The sequence below is a fragment of the Morchella sextelata genome (genome assembly GCF_020137385.1).
Source record: "Morchella sextelata strain SCLS chromosome Unknown scls_4, whole genome shotgun sequence".
Taxonomy (NCBI): domain Eukaryota; kingdom Fungi; phylum Ascomycota; class Pezizomycetes; order Pezizales; family Morchellaceae; genus Morchella; species Morchella sextelata.
The window spans coordinates 1436427-1460854 of record NW_025408619.1 but is presented as its reverse complement, the minus strand read 5'-3'; the positions used below and the strand labels follow the sequence as shown (position 1 = coordinate 1460854).

Sequence of the window (24428 nt, the reverse complement as noted above, 5' to 3'; positions counted from 1 at the left end):
ATTGCAAATAGAGTTTTAGTTGTATCTACCTAATATTCCAAGTATACGAGCTATGTGAGGTAGCGAAAACATTATTTACACCCAAACACAAATAACAGTAAAAGTACAGTTAATCATCCGCTTCCCTCCTGCTCCTCTTTGACCCGCCACCCCTGCTGCCGCCTCGGCCGCCTCGGCCGCCCCCAACCTCACTGTGCCTTCTCTTTTTGCCCTCCTTTGCCCAATATTCATCCTTTTCTTTTTTCTCTCGTGCGGCTTTCATCTCTAAGTTTTCAGCCACCTTTTTTCGGTAAATATCCCTTTTGGCCTCTTTTGCCTCCTTGCGCTTCGCTTCCTTTTCATTCTTCATGGTAGAAATCTTCTGCATTAAATCCCTGGCGCGTTTCTCTTCACCGCCTAACACAACTGCACGCTTACTTGCATATGTCTCTTTCTTCCGCGGCTTCATCTGAGCAATCTGGGAGGCAAATGGAAGATCTTTCTGAACTCCTCTCGGTACACGGAGAGGGTTGAAGTGCCTCTTCGGGCGCTCGATTTTTCTGTATGCAGAATTTGGAAGGTTTGGTGTTGCGATTGCCATATCTCTCCTGACCTCTCCAGTCAATCTCATACCCTGCCATAACTTTGCTTCTTCGCCTTTCCCTTCTAGTAATAGATTCGTGACAGGATTATAGAATTTCCTAGGTTTGACGGGATACCAGGCTCTCAAGAAGACAATATCACTCATGAGGATTTTGTCCTCGAAAGTGGCTCTGAAATGCCCATCTGGTTTTGCGAGTGCTCTCTTAATTTGGCCACGAATTCCGGAGACTGTCCTGATTGCGGCACCTTCAAATTTGGCAACCTCCAGGGAGGAAGTAAACATGTCTTTGATGAAAGACGTGTTTTTCCATATTTTATATGGGATACCTGTAAGCTTGAGCTTTTTGACGATTTCGGTGGACTGGTCTACGTTTAGAACGACACCAGTAGCTGAGACGCGGAAACCGGGAGTTTTCGACGAAAGACTTTGGACCGCGCAGAAACCAGTGTTCGGTGCGATAAGAGGGCCGTAAAAAGTACCAAAACAGTGCATGTGTTCTGGAGTGTACTTCAACATTCGATTCCTTGTTCTTGAATCTGAAGTAGAATAGACCGGTATACTCTGGAAACGACGCCAACCCAACGAGAAAATCAGGGGATCGTTCGTTTTCAAAATTTTCTTATGCCATCTATGTCTTTTGATCCGAACTTGCAAGAACCCGAACCGATCCTCAGTGGGCGTCAGTCCACCGACGAGAATTGGGTATATAGGGTCGAAGTTCGTCACAAACTCGTGCGGGACATTGCTGAGAACCACTCTGGCGTAAGTACCTGCTCGGAAACCCTCTACTCGCACTCGGGTGCCATCGTCCAGTTGTTCAAATTCGGCTTTATTAACGGCTAATTGTTTGGCAATCTTGGCTTTTTGTGCGTCGTACCAATCGTCCTCACCAAATTCCTCCTCATCGTCGTCTCGTGTGCCGGTCTTGTCGTTATTGATTCCCTCACGATCCTCTTCTTCGAACCGTAGCTTGAGTTCCTCTTTCTTGCGCGCATTCTTTTCACGCTCCTCTTCTAGAGAAAGTTCTTCATTATCCCCTTCACTTCCCTCTCCCTCTGAGTTGTCCTCATCATCTCCTTCATCGTCATCTTCGTCATCTTCGTCATCTCCTTCATGATCCCCTCCATGTTTCTCGCCAGTTTCCAAATCCTCAAAGACACCATCTCCTTCGTCATCATCATCATCCGCAATGCCCTCGAACTCACCCCCATCAGCTCCTTCTTTTTCATCCAATAGATTTGCAGTAATAAATCTGCTCCTGAGATCTTCTAGAGCTGTTTCCTCGCTCCAGTATTTCTCCAATTTCTCAAAGTCATACACCGGCATGCTCCTGTCCAGGATTTTCTTGGTCTTTTTACCTTTCTGAGTATTAACCTCATCGTCGTCATCCTCATTTTCGACCTTTTTGAAGAAATCCTCTTCGTCATCACTTCCTCGTGATTCAGCGGAATGTTCGCCCGCTTCTACAACATCGCCTCGCCATTTCTGAATAACTTGATCAGGCGTAAGACTCTCATCGTAGAGTAGCCTGCTCAGGCTTGTCGTCCGGCCATTAGGGTTGTTTGACCACATTTTCTTTGCGTTATCAGCGAGATTTGATTTCCACTGTGGTACGTCCTCATCATCGCTTTCTGCCACCTCTGCATCTGATGGCAATTCGCCATCATCGAGAGACCTCTCAGAGACGTCAGACAGTGATCCTAGGTCGGAATCACTATCAGCAAATGCGACGTCATCAGTACCGCTCCCAAACTTAGTAACATCGTCTTGGAGGGCTCTTCCGGGCTTTAATGATACTGCTGTAGCCCGGTCATCGTCGCTTGCGTCTTCGTCTCCGGAGAATTCTTCATTCTCTTCCTCCTCATCGTCGTCTTCCAATTCCATTGTATCGTTTTCGTTAGGTTTCTTGTCCAAAGCTCTTCCCTTCCTTACATGCTTTCTCCCAACGTTGCCAACGTCTTCGTCGTCATCTTGGACCTTTTTTATCATTTCCCCGTTAGAGAACAGCCTCACACCTTCTGCCTCTCCCTTTTTCCCTTTTTGCAGCCCTACGACCAATCTCTCACCCACACCTTGGCCTTCTGCACCCTCCTCAAAGTTCTGAGACGGAACATTGATGTAAACAGCATCCTTATCAACCAAAACACCACCAACATCACTCATCGGAGCGTATATTAGCTTTTGTTTTTCGCCTAATCGCCTCCTGCTCTTGCCTTCGGCTTGTGCTCTAGCTGGAGTAGGACATGGGTCCGGGAGTGCCTCAACACTAGCGATCGACAAATCACCCACACCGGGGATGTGCACTCTTCCACCATCTGCTGGAATATTGAGGCCTCTGACATAACCATACAAAGCGACAGTCCTATCTGTCTTATGGCTCTCTTCTATAGCAACCGGATCTGTCAAGTCGACCATACGATCCGCCAAGAGGTAATAATGTGAGTTTCTCCAGACCAGAGGTCTAGGGTTTTTCATGACCGAGATGAATCTACTTAGATTGTGAATTTCACGATCAGGATATCTTCCATTGATGACCCCAGATAGGTAGAATAATTTTGCTCCCTGGTAGAGCTCCGACCAAAAACGATGCTTCAATCTCTTTTTTGTGGTCCGGAGAACAGATTGGGATTTGAAGAGATCCAAATGAGTAAGAATCCCAAAGATATTGGAGGGCAGACCATGAGTGGCCATGATATTGAGGAATTCCATGGTCTCCATTTCAAATCCGAAATTCCCGTCAATCAAAAGTAGTACAATATCGGCGATCTTGGAGATATCAATCATGGAAGTCAGGGAATTGTCACATTCTAAGAATGTCAGGCGGCGCTTCTTGCTTGATACAACTGTTATTGGCCCTTGGATTGCTGTCAACGAATGTTTGGTGTAGCGTTTTACGAGGGATTTAATTAAAGTGGTTTTCCCGGTCTAGAATATTGTCAACTAAAAGTTTAAGGATCAGAGAAGACTCAATTACTTACCCCCGGGGGACCGACGACAGCGACTATTAATGGTGGTGCTTCCTCGGGGAGGCGATCCACCTAAAAATGTCAGTACTATTAGAGGTGAAAGATACGAAGCATTCTTACCATAGGCACGTGAAGACGCTTCTCTTTGACCTAAATTTTAACAATATATCAGCACAGCTCCTCAATCATAATCGCCGCGCCATAATTTGAAGAGCGCACATCATGGGATCTTGTCGCTTGTTTTTGAAGCTTCCCGGGATTCGCAAATGCAAAAGCTTTCGGATTTTGCCCTTTCTCCCCTGTGTTTTGGAATTAGCAAAAAAAAAACGTACGGAGGTCTCATCCGGAATGCACTTACCAGTAAACTTTTTCTTCTCTTTCGGCTTCCGGTGGGTTTTGTTTGACTGATCCATTGCGCCTTCAAGTGTTGGAGTTCCAGTGGAGGGAGAGGTTGCGGCTCAGTTGCGAAAAGACCTCAAAACTTTTTTTTGACGGTAAAAAAAAAGCCCTAACCCATGGTCGACACTAGGCCAGATTGGGCCTAATACTAGATATCCTCAACATGACCATGTGAAGCATGTGGACGTCATAGAGTTGCAACCTAATATGTTGGACGGCGGAATAAAAGGGATGCCTACTTGCGGTGAAATTAAGTATTGTCCCAATTACGCTGGCAACCATTCAGCCCCACCAAACTTGAGACCCTATAGCTATAAAACCACAACCAATAGCTAAAACTAAGTGTATTAAAGTCATAGTTATTTTTATGCTCAAAAGTAATTATCTCCTGCTTTAATTATCATGGTGAGGTCGATGGTTACTATCGCGAGAGACAATACTTAATTTCACCGCAAGTAGAAGAAATCCATAATAGCAAAATATCTATCTTGCAGTAGAGAGGTTTCGCAACCAGACTTTGAATTAAATATGGGATGGGATGTGATTGGAGAATGAAGGCCTAAGTGGGGCAGAGTTACTGGAAATCTTCCTGATTGAGATCAAAACACTCCCAAAGCCCGTTAATCGAAACCCAGAGCTCGTTGCTTTGAGCTATGGAAAGAAAAAGGACAAGTGAGAGTTCGATTAACGGCTTTGTGGAGTCAAAGGTGTCCTCCTTTGGGGAACAATCTTTGGGAATCCGCCGTGTCAACCAATCATGAGTCCGGTCGCGAGCCGAATTTAATATTTTCTTGCGAAACCTCTCTAGTAGGAGAAATTATATGAAAAGGACCTGGCACACCAAGTTCTAGCATACACGTACTACGCAAGTAAAGTAGGTGTAGTCACTTTACATGGAATAAGATTCAAACAACTACATGGTAAATTACATCTTGTTGGCAGTGCTTTGATTCTGAGCCGGTTGAATCGGTCCCGCATATTAACAGGTCATCAAAATTCTAGGTTTAAAGAAATACCGTTATTGCAATCATTGACACTATTAAGTACATCGCTAACCACAGAACACTATAATAAATTACGACTATCTGTACACCGATCCTTAAAATCCCGCCCGTTATGATAATTCGGCTGAGAGCTATTATACCGACTGTTAGTGATAAATGAACGTCCAAAAACAAGAGAAATACTTACAGTTTTTTCGATCCCGGCTGATGTATAGTCATCTCTTTTCATGAGATACGGCTTAAGCAAGTGTGGTTTCACCCGGGAAAGAACGCCGTCTCTCATGCGTTCTTTTATGGCATCGGGTCTATCGAAAATGTCAGTCTCTCTTCTAGCCCCAATATAATAGTCGAGTGGGCACATACCTCACAACGAAAAGGTTTCCAATCTCATGGAGCAATTCAAAGCTTTCTTTGAGTGCCGCAACACCCCATTTACCAACAATGTCATGGTACTTGGTAATATCCCTTTCGTATAATTAGTAATTTCTGCACGGATTTAGGGCAAATCGTCTTACTTCGACAGCATAATACCACCTGCTTGGTTGACCTGATACTTCTTCAGGTGGTCTAGCAGAAGCATTCTGAAACCAGAACCGATCTCATTCAAGAATCCGTCTAAATTTGCACCATCAAGGGACTCTTTGGCAATTTCGTACACCTTCTGGAGGAAAGCGCAAACCGTTTGACAAGCCTTATATCTGGGTGAGCTAAACCCCCACTAAAGAGACATTTTTCATATTTACTTACTGGCGTTTGAAGAGTTGTCAAACTGACTTCATCGTCCTTCGGCTTGAAATCCGATTTCTTCTGTTTGCTAAGCAATACTGTGACGTAGCTTATTACCACTTCACATCATTAGCAATTGCTTAAGAGTCCTTGAATATTGGTAACATACTATCAACAGTCCTTTGAATAATATTATTCACTTTCTGTTCCAGATTTGCCAGTGTAGTGTTTGTTAACTTGCTCATTTCTCTTCTAACGGTAAGAGAGGTCTGGGCCAGTGGAATCAAGGCCGTATTGATGAAAGAAAACATTAAATGCATAATTGTGGTAGCGGGCTTTATCTCCAAAAAGTAATTTAGATCTGGTTCTCCTTTGGTCTGACCTTCGGCAGTTTCCAAAGCACTTATAAAAGTTTTTCTGTCAGCTGAGATCAAAATTCCACTTAGGAATTAGTGTGTACTTACGCATCAAGGGCGGTGTCCAAGTACATAGTTCGCATGTTGTCGATTAAGAGATTCAATAGCACGGTGACGTCCTTCGGCCTATGAACGGAATGAGTATCTGGCAATCCACAAAAAATTGAAACATCAAACCATACGTATCAGCCGGAGTGCTCAGCTCAAGACTTCTCCCAACGGCCTCGGCCAGCCATTTTAGCATTCTTTTCGCCGACTCTACGTTTAGTTTACCATCCGTTTCTGATATGACGACTTCCGACAATTGGCCGGTTTTCCCGGATTTACGGTCGAGACCGATAATTCGGCTAAGTGCATCACTTTGGGATTTTCCAAGATCACTATCTAGAACTTTCTCAATTGCCCTTTCTCGTGATTTTTTCAATCGGTCGAGAACTCCGAGATTTTGTTCCTTTTTCCGTTGTTCCTGGGTACGCAGTTTGATGAGCTTCCAAATCGAATCAAGCCTCTCTCCACGGATGTCTGGCAGGGAACGAACATGAAACATGCCAAATTTCAATAAGATCCCGGAATAGAGTTGCTCCAGAGATTCCTTTTCTTTCTCCATATATCCTCGGTCCTGGAGGAACGGTACAAATAGCTCTTCGACATTCTGGTCAATTAGCACAGTTGTAGTAGACGATAAGGGCCCGGGATGCTCTGTTAAGCCGTGTGCTTTGAGATCATCTGCTAAAGTATTGACGCATGCCCTAGATGCTTGTAATGTACGGAGGAATGCTAATGGCGACAAAGTAGATGTCTTATCTAGAACCATCTCAAGTCTCTGCTGTAGCGACTGTTGGAATACACGCTGCAGGAATGTACCAAGTACTTGCTCTGGGAAGGGGAAAACATCCTTTATAGTAATGGACTCCGCTTTCATTACGTCTCGTATCTCATTTACCAAGGCCATCAGACTTGGCTCAAGTCCTGGTGAACCTTCATCAGGGTCGGATAGCTTTTCCTCCCTACAACATTGTCAACAACTTATAGCCCAAGGATCCATAGCGGCACCGTTTTTAGCAAGATAGAAAGCAAATTCTCACACTGTGGTTTCAATAACAACTTCCCCAGCATTTATCTTTCCAGTTGCGATAAAAAAGTCCATTTGATTAAGGAAATTGCTAATGACAGAATTACCGCCATTGAAATCATGGAGCACTTTTGCACATCCCTGATAACATTGTCAGTTTCTAACCCCTCCAAAAGCCTTAACCTGGAGAAAGATTCGACCTTCATAGATTCGATATTGAACTTCCTATAAGCATCGTCAAATTGTCTTAAGAGGTCTTGTTCCAATGTCTCTGAAAATGCCTCTATCAGCTCTTTTGTCCGAGGATTAGTTCCAGGACCTTCAGTCCTTTTGACAATCAAGCTCAATTGCCTGCCAACAACAGCACATCTGATGCTATCCTCAATCCTGCCTGTCCTCCTTAAGCTCTCCAATCTTCCCATATCTCCTCTACTAAATTCAGTATAGCATTGTATCAAGAATTTGGCGTCTTCCGCTCTCTGGCGTTGTTTATCAAGCGCTTCCAGCTGCCCTCCAATTCTTACTGCCATACCCCCACCATCGGATATACTGCTGTCCAGACGTTGAAACTCGGCTAAGGTGGAGTTAAATTTGAGGCCTAAACGCTCCAGAGTACGACTATGGTCAATTTCTGCCCGACGTACTCCCTCCTTCAGTTCTGATTCCTTTTCTGAAAGTGTCTCATCTAGGTCTTTGAGACGTTCTAGGGCGGCTTCGAACGTGCGAATATAGGGCTTTGGATCGAAAGCTATGGTAAAGTTAGCTCCTAAACCTGCACCGAATCTTCTGATATACTGTTCACCATTTGATGGGACCCCGGAGCGGCGGTTGATAGCTCTACTGGTTTCTGTAAGGCCCTCTATGAAGTCTTTGACAATGAAGTCTTTGCTCTGGCTAGGCGTCAGTAGATCTCTCCCTGGACCAGGAACGTTCTAACTAGACTGACCGAGAATGTTGACAACGAGAATGCCGCAGGCTTCGGGTAGATTGATCGCGATCCTTCAGTACTGTTCATCATTTTGTCGGTCTTAAAGATCGGTAGTGCTCGAGTGCTGTGGTTGCTTATCGTCAAAACGCGGCTTCAAGGGTGCACCACCTAGCTACATGTAGTCAGGTGACCAATTAAGGGCATCACAAAACATGCCAAGATTATCACAGCTTCTATCGTTAGATACCCCAGGCTTTGAAAACCTAGATGTGTACTTTTTACGTGTAAACAGAATTCACTAAAGATCACCCTTTCCGCAAGACGTTTAAACCAAACCAGGCATGAAACACTGCACACGGCGCGTTGCGGGCACAACCCCTGGTCATAGCTAGAGGCAGAGCTGTTTTTTGTTTATCGAGCTATCAACATTACCCAATTCAATCAACATTATCACGATCGTTTAAGTTCCTATTCCAAGACTAGAAAGAATGACCTTCTGATCAAACGCAAGTTTCAATACTCCCCTATAAACCGCTTCCTTACTAGCCTTTTAACGCCCTATCCCCATTTGTGGGGGCGACATGCTTCAACGGGCAGTACCAACCGACATCTACTACACCCTAACTTCTTAGCAAGCTGAAGCATATTTTGGTTTTTCCTAATACAATATATCGATCCAGAAAAGTTTCTAGACTCCGTCCTCAAAAGGGCCCACTCATGCCGGCTTTTCACAAATGATAGTTCACTCCGGATCTTGTTCTCCCAGTCAGCACAAAAACAAGAACAACAAAGGGGGGTTTCTACCCATTTGGACCACCTGAAGTCTCAGATCTAAAAGCTCTTGATTACATAGTTACTTGTACTAAAACCTTGTGCCCGGTGAGCTCACAGTTACATGTACCTTATTGCAATTGAACTGAATATATGTACGTGCTTGTGCGGTGATCGAGAATTGGGATATCGCATGGAGTGAAGGGTCTAGCTTCTACATAGCCCAACCTAAGAGCTTTCTTCGCATGCTTTGATGACTTTGCATGAGAGTAAGATAATGACCGTGTTTCCTTGTCTGTGCACCGATTCATTGCTTCCGTTGAGGCAAAGTGCAGAAATACTTGATACTGATTTGCTAGATTTGCTTCACCAAATACTCAAATGCCACCAAAACTCAAGGAATTTTGTTATGCATGCAGGATCAACATTACTACTAACGGAAACCTCTGAGACTGATCAATATCCTTTAGCCAATTGTCAAAGAGATAATCCTGGTCAGAGATAGCCCATTTATCGAGTTTTTGTGGTACACCTTTTTAGATCCAATTATTCAAGAGGCTCATTTATTCAGAGGTGTTAGCGAACCACAAGAAAATGCTGAGACGGGCGTGAGTAATTAATTGATTTGTTATCAGTGAGAAAGAATTGCGACCACTTCTATTACACGTATACAGTTAAGCCTGATATTGATGTAATCCTCCGGACTTCCCTATAAAATGAAATATCTGCAGATAGTTGATTGATCCAGAGTATACCCAAAAGAAATCTTCCATTAGAATAGCGATATAATATCACTCGTCATTATCCTCCACTGCCAGAAGCGTTAGGTAAATATATAGCAAAACCTGCCGAGTGGACAAAGAAGGGTTGAAACATACCAATGACTTCCATATTTTTAAGGACGCCCTTCATCTTTTTATCTGCCCCACCACTTCCTCCTGCATGTCCCCTATCTTGTTCCCTCTCGTTTCCATTCGTAGCTGATCCTCCATCCTCTCTCTCCTTGCCTTTCCCTTTTCCGCCTCTTTTCCCCTTCAAAGATGGAGCTCGCCCAACTCCCGAATATCCTATCGGCGGAACATTTCGACCCTCGTAGTATGGTCGCCAATTATCCTCCTCGTACATATTCATGAAGGTACCACTTGCATTCTCGTGAAATGTTGGCAGAACCGGAAATTCGGGAACAGGCTCTCGACGAGGTAGCGGGATATAAAGTCGAGGATGGGTGTTCGCCTCCTGCGCGGGTTTCTTTCCCCAGAAAATGCTGAGTGTACAGCCCATCTTGTCTGCAGTATCCAGTACTGTGTTGAGATTTGTGGCCTTGAGAGCTAGCAAGAATCGGTAAGATTGATGAGGAGAGTGTTTTTTGATGGACTATCCATGCTTTGGAGAATACCTATGTTTATGGTAGTTGAAGTTCACGAATTCAAAGGGGGGCTCTTGTGGAATTCTATTGCTCTTTCCTGCAAACATTGACAGGGTCACATCATACGCTATCACTCGTGACTGTGCCACCCGTGCCACAGAAAACACGTGCTACAGGTCATCCGATGTAAATAAGTAGTTACTAACCCGTTGAGGCAGACTGTTGACAACAATATTTCGATGTGTTATTGTTTCTTCTATTATTTCCTCATTATTGGATGCTCCCACTCAAAGCTGAAAGTCAGCAGGCGATAGTAGTGGCTTCTCATAGTGTGCCGGTAGCCCGGAATTTCCAAGCACGCACGTACCATGCCGTGCATGAATAGTATCATAATGATATTAACAAATAGTAGATCATTACAATGACGCATAAGTCGACCTGCAGATCGGAGCTCATTTATCGATCACAATGTAAACAAAGGACTGCAGCTAACAATCAAAACAAGATCACGGAAATTAAATGTGTATTGTTTTCGGTGTATTCGAAAAGGTTCGTTAAATATCGTTACAGACAACAGCAATACTCGACAAATTTGCTTCCGAGTTTCCCCCTCCAGAAAATAAAAACAACCACTCCACCCATGTAAACTGGTTCATCGGCGCTTCAGAGCTATGGAAAGATACCATATATAGCTTAGAAGATAATAATGCACCGTACCGAACGGTATACTAACAAACGCTGAAAGTATAAACAAGAAATGAACTTGCCAATGAAAAACGAGCACCGAGAAAGAAGGGGACTGGTATAAAGGAGATCGTTAAAGGAGGTATGGCGAAGAAAAGAGAAACGAAAGAAAAGAAACTCCGAAGAGACGCCATTGCGAAGGAAAACAGCAAAGGACATCTCTATATAGACAGGTTAACCAAAATACTGGAAAATAAAAAACCACATGTACCAACCAAAGTTAAAGATAGAGCGAGTACGCAGAAACAAAGTAAGAATAAAAAAACAGAGAAGACACCGCCCAAAATCCACATGAGTAAAAACACAAGACGCAGGACTCCCGTTGTAAGATTTTTAAAGAGTTCCCAATGTTAGTGTTTCGTCATCACTATCCTCAGTCGCCCGGTAAGGCAGGGTTCCTTTCGTCCCCAAGGACGGTAATGCAGACATGAAATAGAGAATAATGCTGGTAAGAAAAGGTGTAAGAAGCAAAGAGATGACATAGGAAATAGAAGATTCGTCTAATCGTCGTAAATAGTGCACAATCAGCCGCCTTGGAATGCAGCAAATGACTCAAACCCAGAAAATACTCCAATCACACCAAAAAAGAAAAGGAAAGGGATATAAAACTTAGAAATAGATAAAATAGATAACTTAATAAAGCCACTCTCCACTTTCGGCCCCACCATCGCCCTGGTCGAAGCTTAATCGTGGGAGCTCAACTTTAAGCTCTTCCTGCTGCTGTTGTTGCGCGAGCTCCTTCTTCTTCCTCCGCTCTCTTCTCGCCTCTTTATCATTAACCTCTTTGTGATGATAAACTCGCTCAAACCTTGGCCCGAACCGTACATCGGCTACCTCCCAATCATCAGCAGCGGCAGCGGCAACCCATGTCTTAAGCCCCTCGTGGAGAGCTGTATGAAGTTTTTCCTTGCAAGTCCGTAAACTACCACCAAGTGCTTTTTCCCACCCAGAGTTTCGGAGATCAAGTCGAAGATTATTCCTCTGTTCTCTGGTTTCCAGACTCGCAATACATGCGTTTAAAAGATCCAAATGATTAGCAAGATAGTTTGTTGCCTCCCATTCGACTCCACCCACATATGGGGCAGCTGGAACTGGCGGGCGTTCAGCGGGAAAGTGAAGTGAAATGTAGCTTTCACGTTCACTAGCAGGGTTGTAGGAGGTTGGAAGAGGAATGACATTTGTCCCGTGCAGGAAAATCCAAAAGACTTCTTTAGTAACATTAACGACCTCTTTGCACCATCTCTTGTAAGGTCTTCTTGTATGTGCTGCTTCAATGAATTCGATTGGACGTTTGTCTTCGTTTGGAAGTTTATCCGCAAGGTATTCCAGGATTCGGCGAGCTCGTTCAGGACGTTGACCAACAGTTGCAGTAGAAAGATGGGTGAAAAGCAACTGAATGATGAGGCCACGAGTGGTGAATTCTGATGGGCCCTTTTTCTCCTCATCGAATAACAGCTCAATGAGACGTGGAAAGACTGTTTCCTCCATATCTAATAGCTTTCTGAGAGCTGATGTGGCGGTGCAGAGAGCTTTAAGACAGAGAAGGAGCTCGTGAAGCAACATATCCTCATGCTCCTCCCTAAACAGTATAGTTAATATCTAATCATAGATCATAGGTAAAAAAATGTGATAAATACCTCCATTCAACACCAAGAACTCGTTCAAGGACACCCCAAACCGCCTGCATACCCCCCAACTCAACGAATTTTTCCACCCATTTCAGACGTTCGTTTCTCAGAATCAGTCTGAGCTTATGTAGTTTAGCGACTTCAACGTCCTTCATACCCCTTTCGCCACTCCCAGAAGGGCCCTTTCCGTCAATGTCTTCTGCAAACATCTTGTTGCCCATGTTCTTTGGTATTCCAGCTTCCTCTAGCCACTCCACCCACTCTTCTGGTATGAGAGTTGCTACCATTACTTGAGGTGCAGGACCATTATTCATGGCCGAGGCTGCTGTAACAGGCGGAAAAATCACACCCTTTACTCTCATACTCTTTTCAAGTGGGGGGGCTGCCTCAGCAGTCTTCTTCTTGGCAGGCGAACTTGGTGCCGTTGTTGTACTGGAAGGTTCCTTTTCTCTCGAAGTGCCAACAAATGTGCGACTTCTTGGACGGGCTTTCTTAACAGGACTTGGGGGTGCTGGTGGACTCACATCCAATCCTTTGGATGATTTTGGCCTAGCCTCGGTCTTCATGTTATGTGAAGTTTGAGGTCTCTTCCCAAAGATACCCATGCCCGCAAAAGATGCGGTGTTCTTTTCCGCAGATTTCTCCATCTGAGCCTCCTTACGGATGAATTCCTGTTTAACCCTAATATCAAGACTGCGCATGCGATCGCGCATGTTCGTTGGGACGCCGCGGGAGTCCTGTTACAGCTAATATTAGCAGGCATGATTTTACCGAGTGATAGAACATGAAGTGTGGATAACAAACAAGTAATGCTTCAAACGCAATATCAATGCCGGCCAAATCTAACCCAGCACCAGTTTTCTCACTCTTCAGGCTACCTTGACTGCTAGTTGATGAATTCTTGCTGCTGCTACTGCCGCTGCCGTCCTTGGATGCATCAGATCGCTTCTTTTCCCAGCCTTCTCGTAGCTCGAGACTGGTCCTTCTTGGAGAATCTGCACTATGCCCAGTTGAAGCTTCTAATGAGGGTAGATAGGCGCTCTTTGGTCTTTGCTTGGCAATGCTGTTTGTCGTGTTTTTAGGAACAAGTGTAGGCTGTTCGTTTGGTTTATAAAAATTCCGCTGGGATGCAGGAGTGTATTCACTCGGGGTGTATTTCTTAACAAGCTCTTCTGTGTTGCCTCGAAGGTGTTCAGTACTAGCCCGACGTTCAGTACTGGTGCGCTTGTCGGCAATGTCCCGTTTCTTAGGGCTCAGTGAGGACGAGGATCCTGTGGAGGAGCCAGACGAGCGCGGTGCAGGGGGTAGTGGTAAGGCAGGTAGAAGATTACGAGAAGTTCTTGAAGACTGCTGAACCGTTCGCGGATTAGTTGTAGGAACATTTCCAGATCTGGAACCTTGCGCATGCGGGTGATTTTGCGGCAATGTGAAAAGAGGTAGCCCAGGGGTATTGCTAGGTCCGTTACCAACAGAGTTAGGCTCTGTGACAAACCCGGAGCCTGCAGAAGAACTAGGAGTTAGTTCCGGAGTTGGTCTTTGGTTCTCTTTATCTTTGAACATGGTTTTGAGATCATGCAAAGATTTCTTGTTTTTATGGCCCTTCAGAATAGAGAAATCGATCGTGCTTCTAGACTTATTCGGCTTTTTTTCGGGTTTCACAGAATTATGATCGCCATGAAGGAGGTCCAATACTGTTCCTCTGAGATCTAAGCTTTCTCTTATAGACCTGGTGGGGGAACCCGAAGCCGCAGCATCCTTCTTCGACGTGAAAGACGAGATAGACAGCGAAGAAAGAGACCGTTTGTGACGAGCGTGCTGAGCAAAGGGGGCTTGGGGCGGTTCCAAAGGTGGCAAAAAGGTTGAGGTATCGAGAGGCGGTAACTGTGGAGGGGGTACACGAGAGCTGCCGACCATATAGGTGTTGAGAGGGTTTGAGGTAGTGGTGGATTGAGACGCAGTTTTTTTGTGCGAGGACTTGCTGGGGGAAACAATCGATTTGAAGATCGAGGTGGCTGTCCGTTTATGGTTAGGTGCGATAGGTGGGGGAGCCGTGATAGTTGATACCGGTGCCATCGCGGGAGCCATCTCGGTTGGAGAAGTTACAAAAAAAGTGTGGGTAGCCGTATTTTGATGTTTGTATCCAGATTGCAGAGTCTAAACAAAGGCGGGGACTGAGCAATTGCAGATGCAATTGAAACGAATATAGCCAGCCAGCTCTCTGAAGACCTGCTCAGAATAAAGTACGAAAACAAAAATAAGGACAAAATCGCGAAATTTGGGGCAGAGTGTGGGGAAGGTAAGTTAAGGTAAGGAAGGCGATGGACTGAAAAGCAAAGGGGCAGGCGGGAAAGGGGCTGAAGAAACCCGTTGAGACACCACAGAAGTCAACAACAAAGATTCAGTCAAGCGAAGGAACGATATGATGCAGTCACGGGGGGTTGAACAAGGAAGAAGGGAGAAGGGGAGAAGGGAGGAATGGATAGAGTAGACGGGGAACCGAGGGGATAAGTAACAAACCGGACACCAGAATGTACCCAAGCTGCGAGGTTCTTGAAGGTCCCGCCCGTTGTTTATCATACTGAGCTGGCAGGGAGGGCGCGGCTCTATTGCGGTTGCCACAGTAACAAACTTCAGCCCCCGCATCCAAACAGATCCAAAGCCCATCCCTCCATTCCGCATAGGGGTTAGTCTGATCAGGGCTGTGGTCGTCTCCCAGCAACCGGCACCCCCTCTGTGTTTTTTTTTTCGTTGTTATGGAACTATTGTTGGCATCTCATGCTGTCCCCCTCTTCTTGCTGCTGCTGCTGCTGCTGCATGCACTGCATCTCCCAACGGCCTGTCAACCATTCCGTCGCTTCTCGTTTGTCCATTTCTTATCAAATCAGAGTGCTCGAAAGAAAAGCCGTCCCGCCGCCGAGAGTGCACAATGTAGAAACAAGCTTAGACATGGGACACTTAAAGAGGGATGTCTACCTAGCAGAGTTCAGAGCCCGGAGACGCTACTGTAGAGTTGTAGCGGCACTACCATACTCTATTCTACTCTGGACGAACATGTGTACTTCTGTCCACTGGTATTCTACTCTAGATTGAGAAGTACCTACATGAACCCGTAACAGCAACCCCCAACCTAGCAGGGTGGGATGTTTACGTGGTATCCTTCGAGTCTGCAGAACGATATGTATTGGTAAAACACTACCGTAAATACCGGCTATACGAGACTACATTATACCTAGATACATGTATAGTGGCCCTACGGCATCGACGCACTGACTTAACTCGAGGGGTTCCAGGCTAATGGTGATGCGCATACCCTCTTTGCCTGCACCTTATTCAGGAACCAAAAAAAAGCAAGCATGTAATTCGGTTGTCTGGGGAGCGAGTCATCATGCTGTCAACGGCGGGACCACACTAAAGAGGGGAGCCACAAGAATGGAACCGGAACAATAATAATCACCCCCGGACAACAAGACTTTGAACAGCGAGAAGAATCCTCCCCCACTCCTATGATGACAGAGGAAGAAGGATCTTTTGCCCGGGATCTTCCCGACTCATCAGCAGCATCAGGCGATTCCGTTACTCGGGTCAGCTCTGGGAGAACAATCCTCCTCCTCCTCGGTGCCCCCCGTGCGTCCACCCTTCGAAATCTACCGTTGATAGACTTCGACAACGACGACAACAACAAAGAGGACCTCCCCGCTTTCTGGGGCCAAACCAGCGGCAATGTGGATCATGTGACATCAACCTCCCTGCCAATTCCCTCCGCTACGGAACATCCCGCGGTTTGGCGAATACTACCACTGAAGCGAAAATACCTACATACCGGGTTTTCACAGCGTCCGGAGGTCCACACCCCTGCTTATCTACGTCGAGAAGAGCTCAGACAGGACTACAACTCTTCTATTGACCCCTCTTCGACTACTTCCACGGACATTGGAGACGACGATCTTAATCGCTCATTCGCGGTTCATAATATGCCCTCTTCCCCAGTCGCCGGCCCGTCAGATCTCGAAGCCTCCTTTACTAGTACCGCCGCTGCCTCATCTTTCTCGTCAATCACAGAAACTCCAGCTCCACCTCCAATGCTCTCAATTATACCTTCTATGGCATTGACCAATTTGCAGAACCTCCCAACTGCGAGCTACCTTAAGTCTATTGTCCCTCAAACAATGAGTATTTCAGCAATTGTCGGGATTATACAAATCTCCGAGCCACGCACATTTACCATGAAACGTTACGGCACGCAACTAACCATACAGACCCTCTTGGTGGGCGATGAAACGTCTGCTGGCTTCAAGTTGGACCTATGGCTACCCAACGGGAAGCTTACATCCGCCGGTGAAGCCTTTGTAGCCACTGTCGATTCACTGCGTGTTGGAGACATCATACTCGTTCAGAACATGGCACTTGGCTTTTGGGACAACCGAGTCAATGGGGCAACATTGCGTAAAGATCGCACTCGGATCGAGTTGATATATAGAGTCAATTACTCTGGTTCAAGGGAAAGACAGCAGTGGAGAGCCGTAGATCTAGAACGTGTATCAGAAGATAGAAGCGGCGTTGAAAAGGTCAAGAGGGTTCTGGAGTACGTAAGAAACTTTGTTGGGAGTGCTAGGCCGACAAAAAAGATAAAAAAGAAATCTCGTGAGGTGTATGAAGAGGAGGAAGACACTTAATTACTGGGTGGTACGGTGCAGTACATAGCTCTGTAGGTGTTTATAGCCCGAGTTCCCGCAAGCAATAACTATTAATTGACCATATCTGAACCATTCGATTAAGAAGTTCTGCAACGAAGAGCTACATGCACTCATACATAGATCTATCCCAAAGTGTATGCGCAGAACTATGAGATATAATTGGCTATCTCCAGCCAGGGATTATCGTTCGAGTAATTGGTTGAATGACATCGATCTCCATCAAAAATTCCCCATAGAAGTAATTCTTATCTCGAGTTATAATCTAATCACAGTTATTTACTAGCATGTTAATATTGACTTGCCAAGCGCATGCCAAGCTATTGGTATTAGCTAGTTCGCATAAGCCTGCTGCCTACCCGCTACCTAGCGGGTTGCCTGAACTACTGGCCTGTGCGCTTCAACCTCATGACATCGCTCTCATCCTGCAGCTTGTTCAATATTGTATCTTGACCCCACATTTCTCTAAACATGAACTCCGATTATCAAGAAGAGACAAAAAGGCCACGAAAATCTTTTAATTTCAGTGAAAGTGAGGAGGAAGCGCCGCGGAAGAGGTCCAAAAGCAGCGAACTGAGTACGTTTAAAACGAACTTCCATTCCTTCTAGTATTCGAATATTCTAACTTCCAAAAATAGATACAGAACAAATTGTTTCAATCTACGATCTCGTTGAAGAGTTGCAAGACAAGGAGGAAAGATTCTACAACGGAATCCAGAGACAGCTCGAGGTGTTCCACATATCACAGCAAGGTCGATATGAAGAACTTAAGAGAGATATCTACAATATTAAGCGAAGGTTATCGGGGGAGAAGATTTTAAAGCCTAAGTATGAGACTAGCAGACGAGAGTCTTTTAGTACAGGCAAAAGCCCACTAAAATCCGATTCCTCGTGCACTGGGTCTCCTGAACCACAGCCTGAGATGGAACGCTCAATGCCACTAGAAAAAGTCCGTTCACCAATAAGGAACAGGAATAAAACAAAAAGCCCATTCTCATCCGCTAGGGTGGCTTCACTACCACCGCCTTCCCCTTCTCCTCCACCCGCGTCTTCTCTTTCTCCTCCTCCTCAGCCTTCTTCTTCTCCTCATACTCCGCCTTCTTCTTCTCTACGAACACCATCTCCACCGCCTCCTCCTCTTCCTCCACAATCCGAACGCGCACGCCGAAAGCTCCCCAAGGCAAACTATGAGCCAAAACTCTCCATTGAGGGAGACGATGAATTTAAACTTCCACCCCCCAAATATGACGGTTCTGATGACGAATTCATTCCCAGCTCATCTCGCCGAGATCCTGACGATGATGAGCCTTCTCCCCATAACTCACCAACGAATCGTGCCAAGAAGGGAAAATCAAAATCTCGGAAAAGCAGTATCAAAGGTCAAAGAAAAGAGAGCTCCAAGGAACTAGAATTGATCAGCAAGAGTATTGGTACGCCTGGTATTGCAAAGAAAGAGACTCATCAAAGCAACCTTCTTGGATATTGGACGAAAGGGGCGAAAGATAGCGAATCACCACGTAAAACTACATCTTCGAAACATTCAGCTACCATCTCTCGGCTTTCATCTTCGCCTTCACCTTCACCTACATCTCCGCCCCCATCGCCGCCTCCACCTCCGCCTCCACCTCCGCCTCTACTAAAGCCGGTAGCGAAGTGGAGAGTTGAAGCCCCCAAGCTGCCGGTTTCAACAGATTAGGACTTAAATCTTTTTTTCTTTTTTCTTTCTTTTTAACTGAGCATTCGCTCTCCACAGGTACCATTTCCCAGTCTAAAACTCATCGCTATGGGAGTCTACTGTTGCAATATTCGCTGGCCATTTCTTACCACGTTATTTTTTTTCTTTTTCCTTTGCTACACATCACACTACGTTTTTTTTCTCTTGAACCCCTTTCTTTTCACTGGCACATATTTCTTTTTCTTTACTTTTCAGGACATAGTTTGATGATACAAAGATCAAGCAACAGAAACATTACATTTAGGCATGTACGGTATGTACTTTAGTATGCCACAAATGGGGTTTACGGAGACTGTAAAAGTTGATGATTTCGTATACTTACACGATATCAGAATAGGAATGCCTAACTACATGTACTTGCACAGTATTTCTAAGTATATAACAATGATAACGGTGACCCATTGTGGTCCCTGAGCCAGAATACAAGCTCGGACTAGCTACCTCTTGAAAATTTGGGTTCCTAAAGATCTAGCTCTGATAGTGGCTCGTGAGATGACTTGAATCTGTCTGTATGTTTTTCTATTTTTGTTTTCTATTTTTTTTTTTTATCTTTGTTTAATTCTCAAGCCCGGAGGGGAAATGCTTGAGCGAGTTCAAATTATGGACAGTAATAGTAACCGTCAGAGTAACAATGATTCTTTAAAAAAGAGTGGAGTGGTTTATAGCTTTCAGGGTGGTTGGGGGATTCTAAATGCTCCTTATGTTTCTGGGTGTTCGGATACTGGGTGATTTTTGATGATTCAAGCCACCGAGTGATCTCTCATGAGCCTTAACAATCATATTAATCCCTTTTAGTATTAGTCCCTAGAGCCCCCATGCGTAGGAAATTGGGTACTCACTAGAAACTAGAAACCTCTTCTGATGAGAGTCTAGATTTGGTCATCAGAATATGAGTACGTAAAAGTAGTTTCCTTTCCTTTGTACACGTGCACTGATTCTGATTTTACTGATTCTAATTCCATTCCACAATTTAAATGAAGCCGAACGGGGTGACAAATCTAGAATACCGAAAGTTTTTGACAAGAACTATCTGGAACGGTTGGAATAACCAAGACAATCAACCCTCTCCGTTTGTGAAACTAGTTTTAGTCGTATTTCCTCTATCTATGATGGTGTGAATATATGGTGACAAGTCTCGTATCTGAACCCACACCACAATCAGGGATCACTGAATATCACTCGTACATTCATATTATAGCAACAAAAGAAAATCTATGTAATATGATAATCCCATTCCCAGTATAAAGTCCAGCTTTCCTTTCAAATCTACTGCGCCGTAACCTCCCTTCTCCACGTCTCCTCTTGTCTTGTCCCCTGTGGTAGCCACCCGTTGGCACCCGCTGCACCCACATTCATCCCACTGATCTCACCGTCTTTATCTGTAGCATTGGAAACTGCATACCCATTTGTGCCGCTCCGAGGCCGCCCAATGGGTATGTTGTCTTTACTACTGCTATTTGCGGAATGGGTATGTGTGGAGGGCAGCAGTGTATCGAGTCCCCTTGTTTGTTCAAGTTTGATGTGGCGCTCTTTCCGCGACACATCCCCGGCTCGATCATAAAGATATAGGCCCAAAAAGCTGCATATTCGAAATTAGTACCAGGCTCCTTGTAGATAGAGGAAGTAAGGAGGAGAAACATACGTCAATCCAATTCCGACTGCTTGCACTGGGGTAGTCTTGTTCCCAAACCAGACAATTGCCATTACGATAACAAATATTCTCTTGACCAGACTTGCTACTGAGTACGTGACGGGAGATACCAGACTCAGTAACACGAATGCAATGATATTCTGACCAAAATGTACTGTTCCGTTGAACATGAACTCGCCGATCAACCCCAATCCGCTCAGCGGCTCCTCGCCATGCTTCCCTATCTGCACAACCAGTGGCACCCGCCCCTCGCGTGCATATGTACTTAGTAGCTCGAAGCCCTCTGAGTAGAACCAGATGGGGGACGTCAACAAGAATGCCATTCCTGAAGAGTAGCAGAGAAGGTTGAGTTTGTCCAGCTTACGGCGCGAGAGTGGGATTGATGGATCGGCAGCAGCGGACGACGACTCATTGAACAGCTTTTTAGAAAAGATGTTCTGTGAAACAAAAATCAATGCGCCGATGAAAGCGCAGAGAATTCCCCATAGGTTGCCATGGAACTCGACTGAGCAGGCGAGCATGACGCCGACAGTGAGGGGGAGGAGGGATAGGTAAGTTGCGGTGGAGTAGTGAACAGAGAAGAGGAAGCGGTAGGCGATGACCGTGAAGAGGGGGGACATGCCCTGTGTTCGGAGTTAGCCATTGTAAATACGCATTCTAATGAGGAAAGTGGTACCTTAATCGTGTGAACTAGGCTGACAGGAATTTTCTCCGTAGCTATGCTACTAGCAATATGGCCTCCAACTTGGAATAAAGCCAGCGGCGCAGTGGTTCCGATAATTGCCCTGGTAGGGAATCTTAAACCTCCGGATAGGCCGGGGATTGTCCGTAATGGTGTAAACTTTGCTAGGAGCGACAAGGTGATGCACCATGATGATACAAAGCCGAATTGTACAATTGTGAGTGTTACTGGCTGGGGGAACGAGTTAAGGATTGTTTTTGAGGAAGTGTTTGACAGCGCTGATGAGAGGTACCTGCAGATCCCCGGAGATTTCCTGTTAGCTTGAGTGTGCCAATAAATGAATTTGTTTCACCACCAAACATAAGAAATGAGATTCTGGCTATCCCCAATAAAAGGGAACTCAATGATGCCCCAGTCGGAAATTTAAACATGTTGCCCCGCAAACCAAACAAAACCAGAAAACCAGGGGGAATGTACCATATCAGACACAAAGTCTACACCACAGTCAGAACCAACAGCAACCCAAGCGAATCAGTCATTTCCCCCAGTTGTACTCACAATAAGGTACGGACTCAGCGGGGCCTTCAAAGCATCTACGACCTCTCCTGCCGTGACACTTCCGGATCTGTTGCGGCCATATCGCATCCTACCGAGGACGTCGGAAATCTTTCGGGAGTGGGTGTGTTGTTGGTGGTAGACTCGGGGGTGCCACTTGTCTTGTTGCTGCTTCCGTGTAGGCGATGTGACGCGGGTTGGGAGGATTGTTGAAGTCGAAGAAGAGGAGGGAAACTGGAATGTTGAGGATGATTTCGGAGAGCGTGTACGGGATAACATGACAGCTGTGGAGTGGTCTGGCTAATATATGGAGGGGACGCGTTGGCCCTGTCGCAAAGTGCAAAGACCCTGTGGTATAAATATGGAACTGTACCTGGACTCGGAGGTTACTCGAGTAGGTATTTGCGCAGATCTAGCTAGGTGATGATGATGATGATACAGATGAACGAGTGATTATCTATTGGTACCCAGACGAATAGAATCAAATGTCTCGTATGAGCTGTAAGTGCTCAAGAAGAACAAAAGGTTGGGTGGATGAGGATCACTCAATTGTTGTATCTACATGTAGGTAGGCATTGCATTTGGGCTGTGTCTATTCTAGAAGCTGACATTTGCCGCAGGGGGCGGCTGACGCGGGAATGGGAACAAGCCCACCGTACCTGCGTAAAACCCCTTCAAGTCTTCGACCTTCACACCCCACCTAAATGGATTGTGATTGGTTGATTTCAGTGCTGTGGCTGGTTGCGACCGGCAGTGATTTAAATACCCATATATACTGCAGCTGCGTATAATTGAGTCCACTTTACAGAACATTACACCTAATTATTTTAGTCACTCACACAGCCTAAAATCGATCATTGTTCTTTGATTAAGAATTACAGGTATCTCAAGGTGTTCTTCTTTCAGTAAATAAAACCCTTACCAATCTCAGCACGAATGCTACTAACTAATCCAGGACCGAAGACAAACTAGCTCATTTACAGTTCCTGGTCTAAACCAATAAGAGCTAAAAATTAAGGAGATATATAGTACCACCAGCATCTACTTAGATTCACCCTTTGTAGAAACTTTGATATTTATTGACTGTCCCCAAATATCAGACCATGCAGTCCAGAATGACTGCAGATCCCGAGCCAGTGGTCAAAGTCTCTTGGCCTTGGCTACATGTACATATACATTAACAGTACCTTACAGAAAATTGGGATATTGCAGATCATTGTTCTATGATTGAAAAGCACGTAGCCAATGGGGTATTTATCTAAAGCCAAGTATGCATGGTCAACTTTGGGACCCTGGCCTCACACGGTTTTTAACATAGTCGCGATGCCACCTCTCTACATGGTTTAGAACTGCCCCATGATATTCTTCATGAAATCTTAGTAAAGCGCTAGTAGGCTTTGGGTTATTTTGGTCATTTCCAATACTACTCTAATGACCATATTATCACTCTACGAGTTGTATTAAGCGGTACAGTACAGCAACACCGACTACTATGTAAACCCATGAGTAAAAAATGAAAGAAAGAAAGCTATAATACAAACAAAACTTTTTATCTACTACAATTTTCTCAACGCCTCCCTCACCAATACCCTCTGTTCATCTCCTGTCAAGTATTCGCTTTTTTGTATGCATGACCCTACACACAATGTGACCTTTGTATCCTCACTGTCAACCCACACCCTTCCGTTTCTGCCCACCGCAATCTCAAAGGCCAGTACTCTTCCTAACTCCTCAAGCACTTCCATACCGTTGGAGATTTCCCCGCCTTCGGCCTCAGTTCCTTCTGCTTTGCGTGCTCTCAACTGTAGCTGTCTGATCTTCTTCCCGTCTCCCAGGAGTCTCCTAGCCATCCCCAGTGAAACATTGAAGACCATGCCACCTTTCAGCTCGCCGAATCCTTCAGCTTTCTGTGATTCTGCGTCGTAGCATTCCAGCTCTGGGTCCATGTGCTTGTTGGCTAAAGAAACTCGTGCATACACAGTACATCCTGGGTGGAGGATTGGGCGGGTCTTTTTTGTAGCCTGCGGGAATGCAAGATGTGGGAGAAGGGCCTGGACGCTAGCGGGGGCAGGCGAGGTGGAAGAAGGAATAGCAAGTATGTAGGAGTCAGATGTGGATCTGAGGACAGTAGCTATAACTGCGTCGTTGAGTGAAGGGATATACTGATGTGAAACATTAGTTAAGTGGGATACGACACTAAAACTAATATATAAAACAAACCCTCTTCCCATTTCCTTCCATCCAAACGGCGCATTTCCTATCATCGACATGAAGCTCTCCAACCCTGTGCGCAACGACCTTGTCAGGTGGGGTATAAGTCAATCCCGGCCCGACTTTTAAAGCTGTATTTGCCTTCTGTGGGGTCGGAAGCTCCGGAACGACATCGCCGGGGAAAAGTAACATTGTAGTCATTTCTGTGTATTGTTGACAAGATTGATGATGTTGGAATGTGGAGATTGAACCGTTCCAAAGTGATGCGCATCGACGGCTCGTATCGAAATTTCGACCCTC

The 24428-nt window shown here is 45.3% G+C and overlaps 8 protein-coding genes across 8 annotated transcripts; 2 read left to right on the top strand and 6 right to left on the bottom strand.

Annotated features, from left to right (window-relative positions):
- Window positions 1-109: 109 nt before the first annotated feature.
- H6S33_010295 (uncharacterized protein) lies at window positions 110-3962 on the bottom strand (the record flags this gene model as incomplete). Its single annotated transcript, XM_044841664.1, has 5 exons — window positions 110-3508; window positions 3562-3621; window positions 3670-3699; window positions 3769-3848; window positions 3908-3962. 5 exons carry the CDS (start codon window positions 3960-3962, stop codon window positions 110-112), a joined length of 3624 nt encoding a protein of 1207 aa, XP_044697438.1.
- Window positions 3963-5062: 1100 nt separating this feature from the next.
- H6S33_010294 (uncharacterized protein) lies at window positions 5063-8184 on the bottom strand (the record flags this gene model as incomplete). Its single annotated transcript, XM_044841663.1, has 12 exons — window positions 5063-5083; window positions 5140-5257; window positions 5316-5417; window positions 5468-5643; window positions 5700-5797; window positions 5848-6080; window positions 6143-6220; window positions 6277-7101; window positions 7180-7307; window positions 7367-7914; window positions 7969-8056; window positions 8113-8184. 12 exons carry the CDS (start codon window positions 8182-8184, stop codon window positions 5063-5065), a joined length of 2487 nt encoding a protein of 828 aa, XP_044697437.1.
- A 1472-nt stretch (window positions 8185-9656) lies between these two features.
- Window positions 9657-10146, bottom strand: H6S33_010293 (uncharacterized protein; the record flags this gene model as incomplete). The annotated part of the gene is made up of 2 exons (XM_044841662.1): window positions 9657-9676; window positions 9744-10146. The coding sequence occupies 2 exons, from the start codon at window positions 10144-10146 to the stop codon at window positions 9657-9659; spliced, it is 423 nt and encodes a 140-aa protein (XP_044697436.1).
- A 1462-nt stretch (window positions 10147-11608) lies between these two features.
- On the bottom strand, window positions 11609-14688 carry H6S33_010292 (uncharacterized protein; the record flags this gene model as incomplete). Its single annotated transcript, XM_044841661.1, has 3 exons — window positions 11609-12554; window positions 12613-13340; window positions 13408-14688. The coding sequence occupies 3 exons, from the start codon at window positions 14686-14688 to the stop codon at window positions 11609-11611; spliced, it is 2955 nt and encodes a 984-aa protein (XP_044697435.1).
- Window positions 14689-16106: 1418 nt separating this feature from the next.
- Window positions 16107-17276, top strand: H6S33_010291 (uncharacterized protein; the record flags this gene model as incomplete). Its single annotated transcript, XM_044841660.1, has 1 exon — window positions 16107-17276. One exon carries the CDS (start codon window positions 16107-16109, stop codon window positions 17274-17276), a length of 1170 nt encoding a protein of 389 aa, XP_044697434.1.
- A 489-nt stretch (window positions 17277-17765) lies between these two features.
- Window positions 17766-18990, top strand: H6S33_010290 (uncharacterized protein; the record flags this gene model as incomplete). Its single annotated transcript, XM_044841659.1, has 2 exons — window positions 17766-17871; window positions 17933-18990. The coding sequence occupies 2 exons, from the start codon at window positions 17766-17768 to the stop codon at window positions 18988-18990; spliced, it is 1164 nt and encodes a 387-aa protein (XP_044697433.1).
- Window positions 18991-20295: 1305 nt separating this feature from the next.
- H6S33_010289 (uncharacterized protein) lies at window positions 20296-22196 on the bottom strand (the record flags this gene model as incomplete). The annotated part of the gene is made up of 5 exons (XM_044841658.1): window positions 20296-20608; window positions 20672-21303; window positions 21357-21654; window positions 21840-21856; window positions 21921-22196. 5 exons carry the CDS (start codon window positions 22194-22196, stop codon window positions 20296-20298), a joined length of 1536 nt encoding a protein of 511 aa, XP_044697432.1.
- Window positions 22197-23496: 1300 nt separating this feature from the next.
- On the bottom strand, window positions 23497-24320 carry H6S33_010288 (uncharacterized protein; the record flags this gene model as incomplete). Its single annotated transcript, XM_044841656.1, has 3 exons — window positions 23497-23520; window positions 23570-24079; window positions 24138-24320. The coding sequence occupies 3 exons, from the start codon at window positions 24318-24320 to the stop codon at window positions 23497-23499; spliced, it is 717 nt and encodes a 238-aa protein (XP_044697431.1).
- Window positions 24321-24428: the final 108 nt, after the last annotated feature.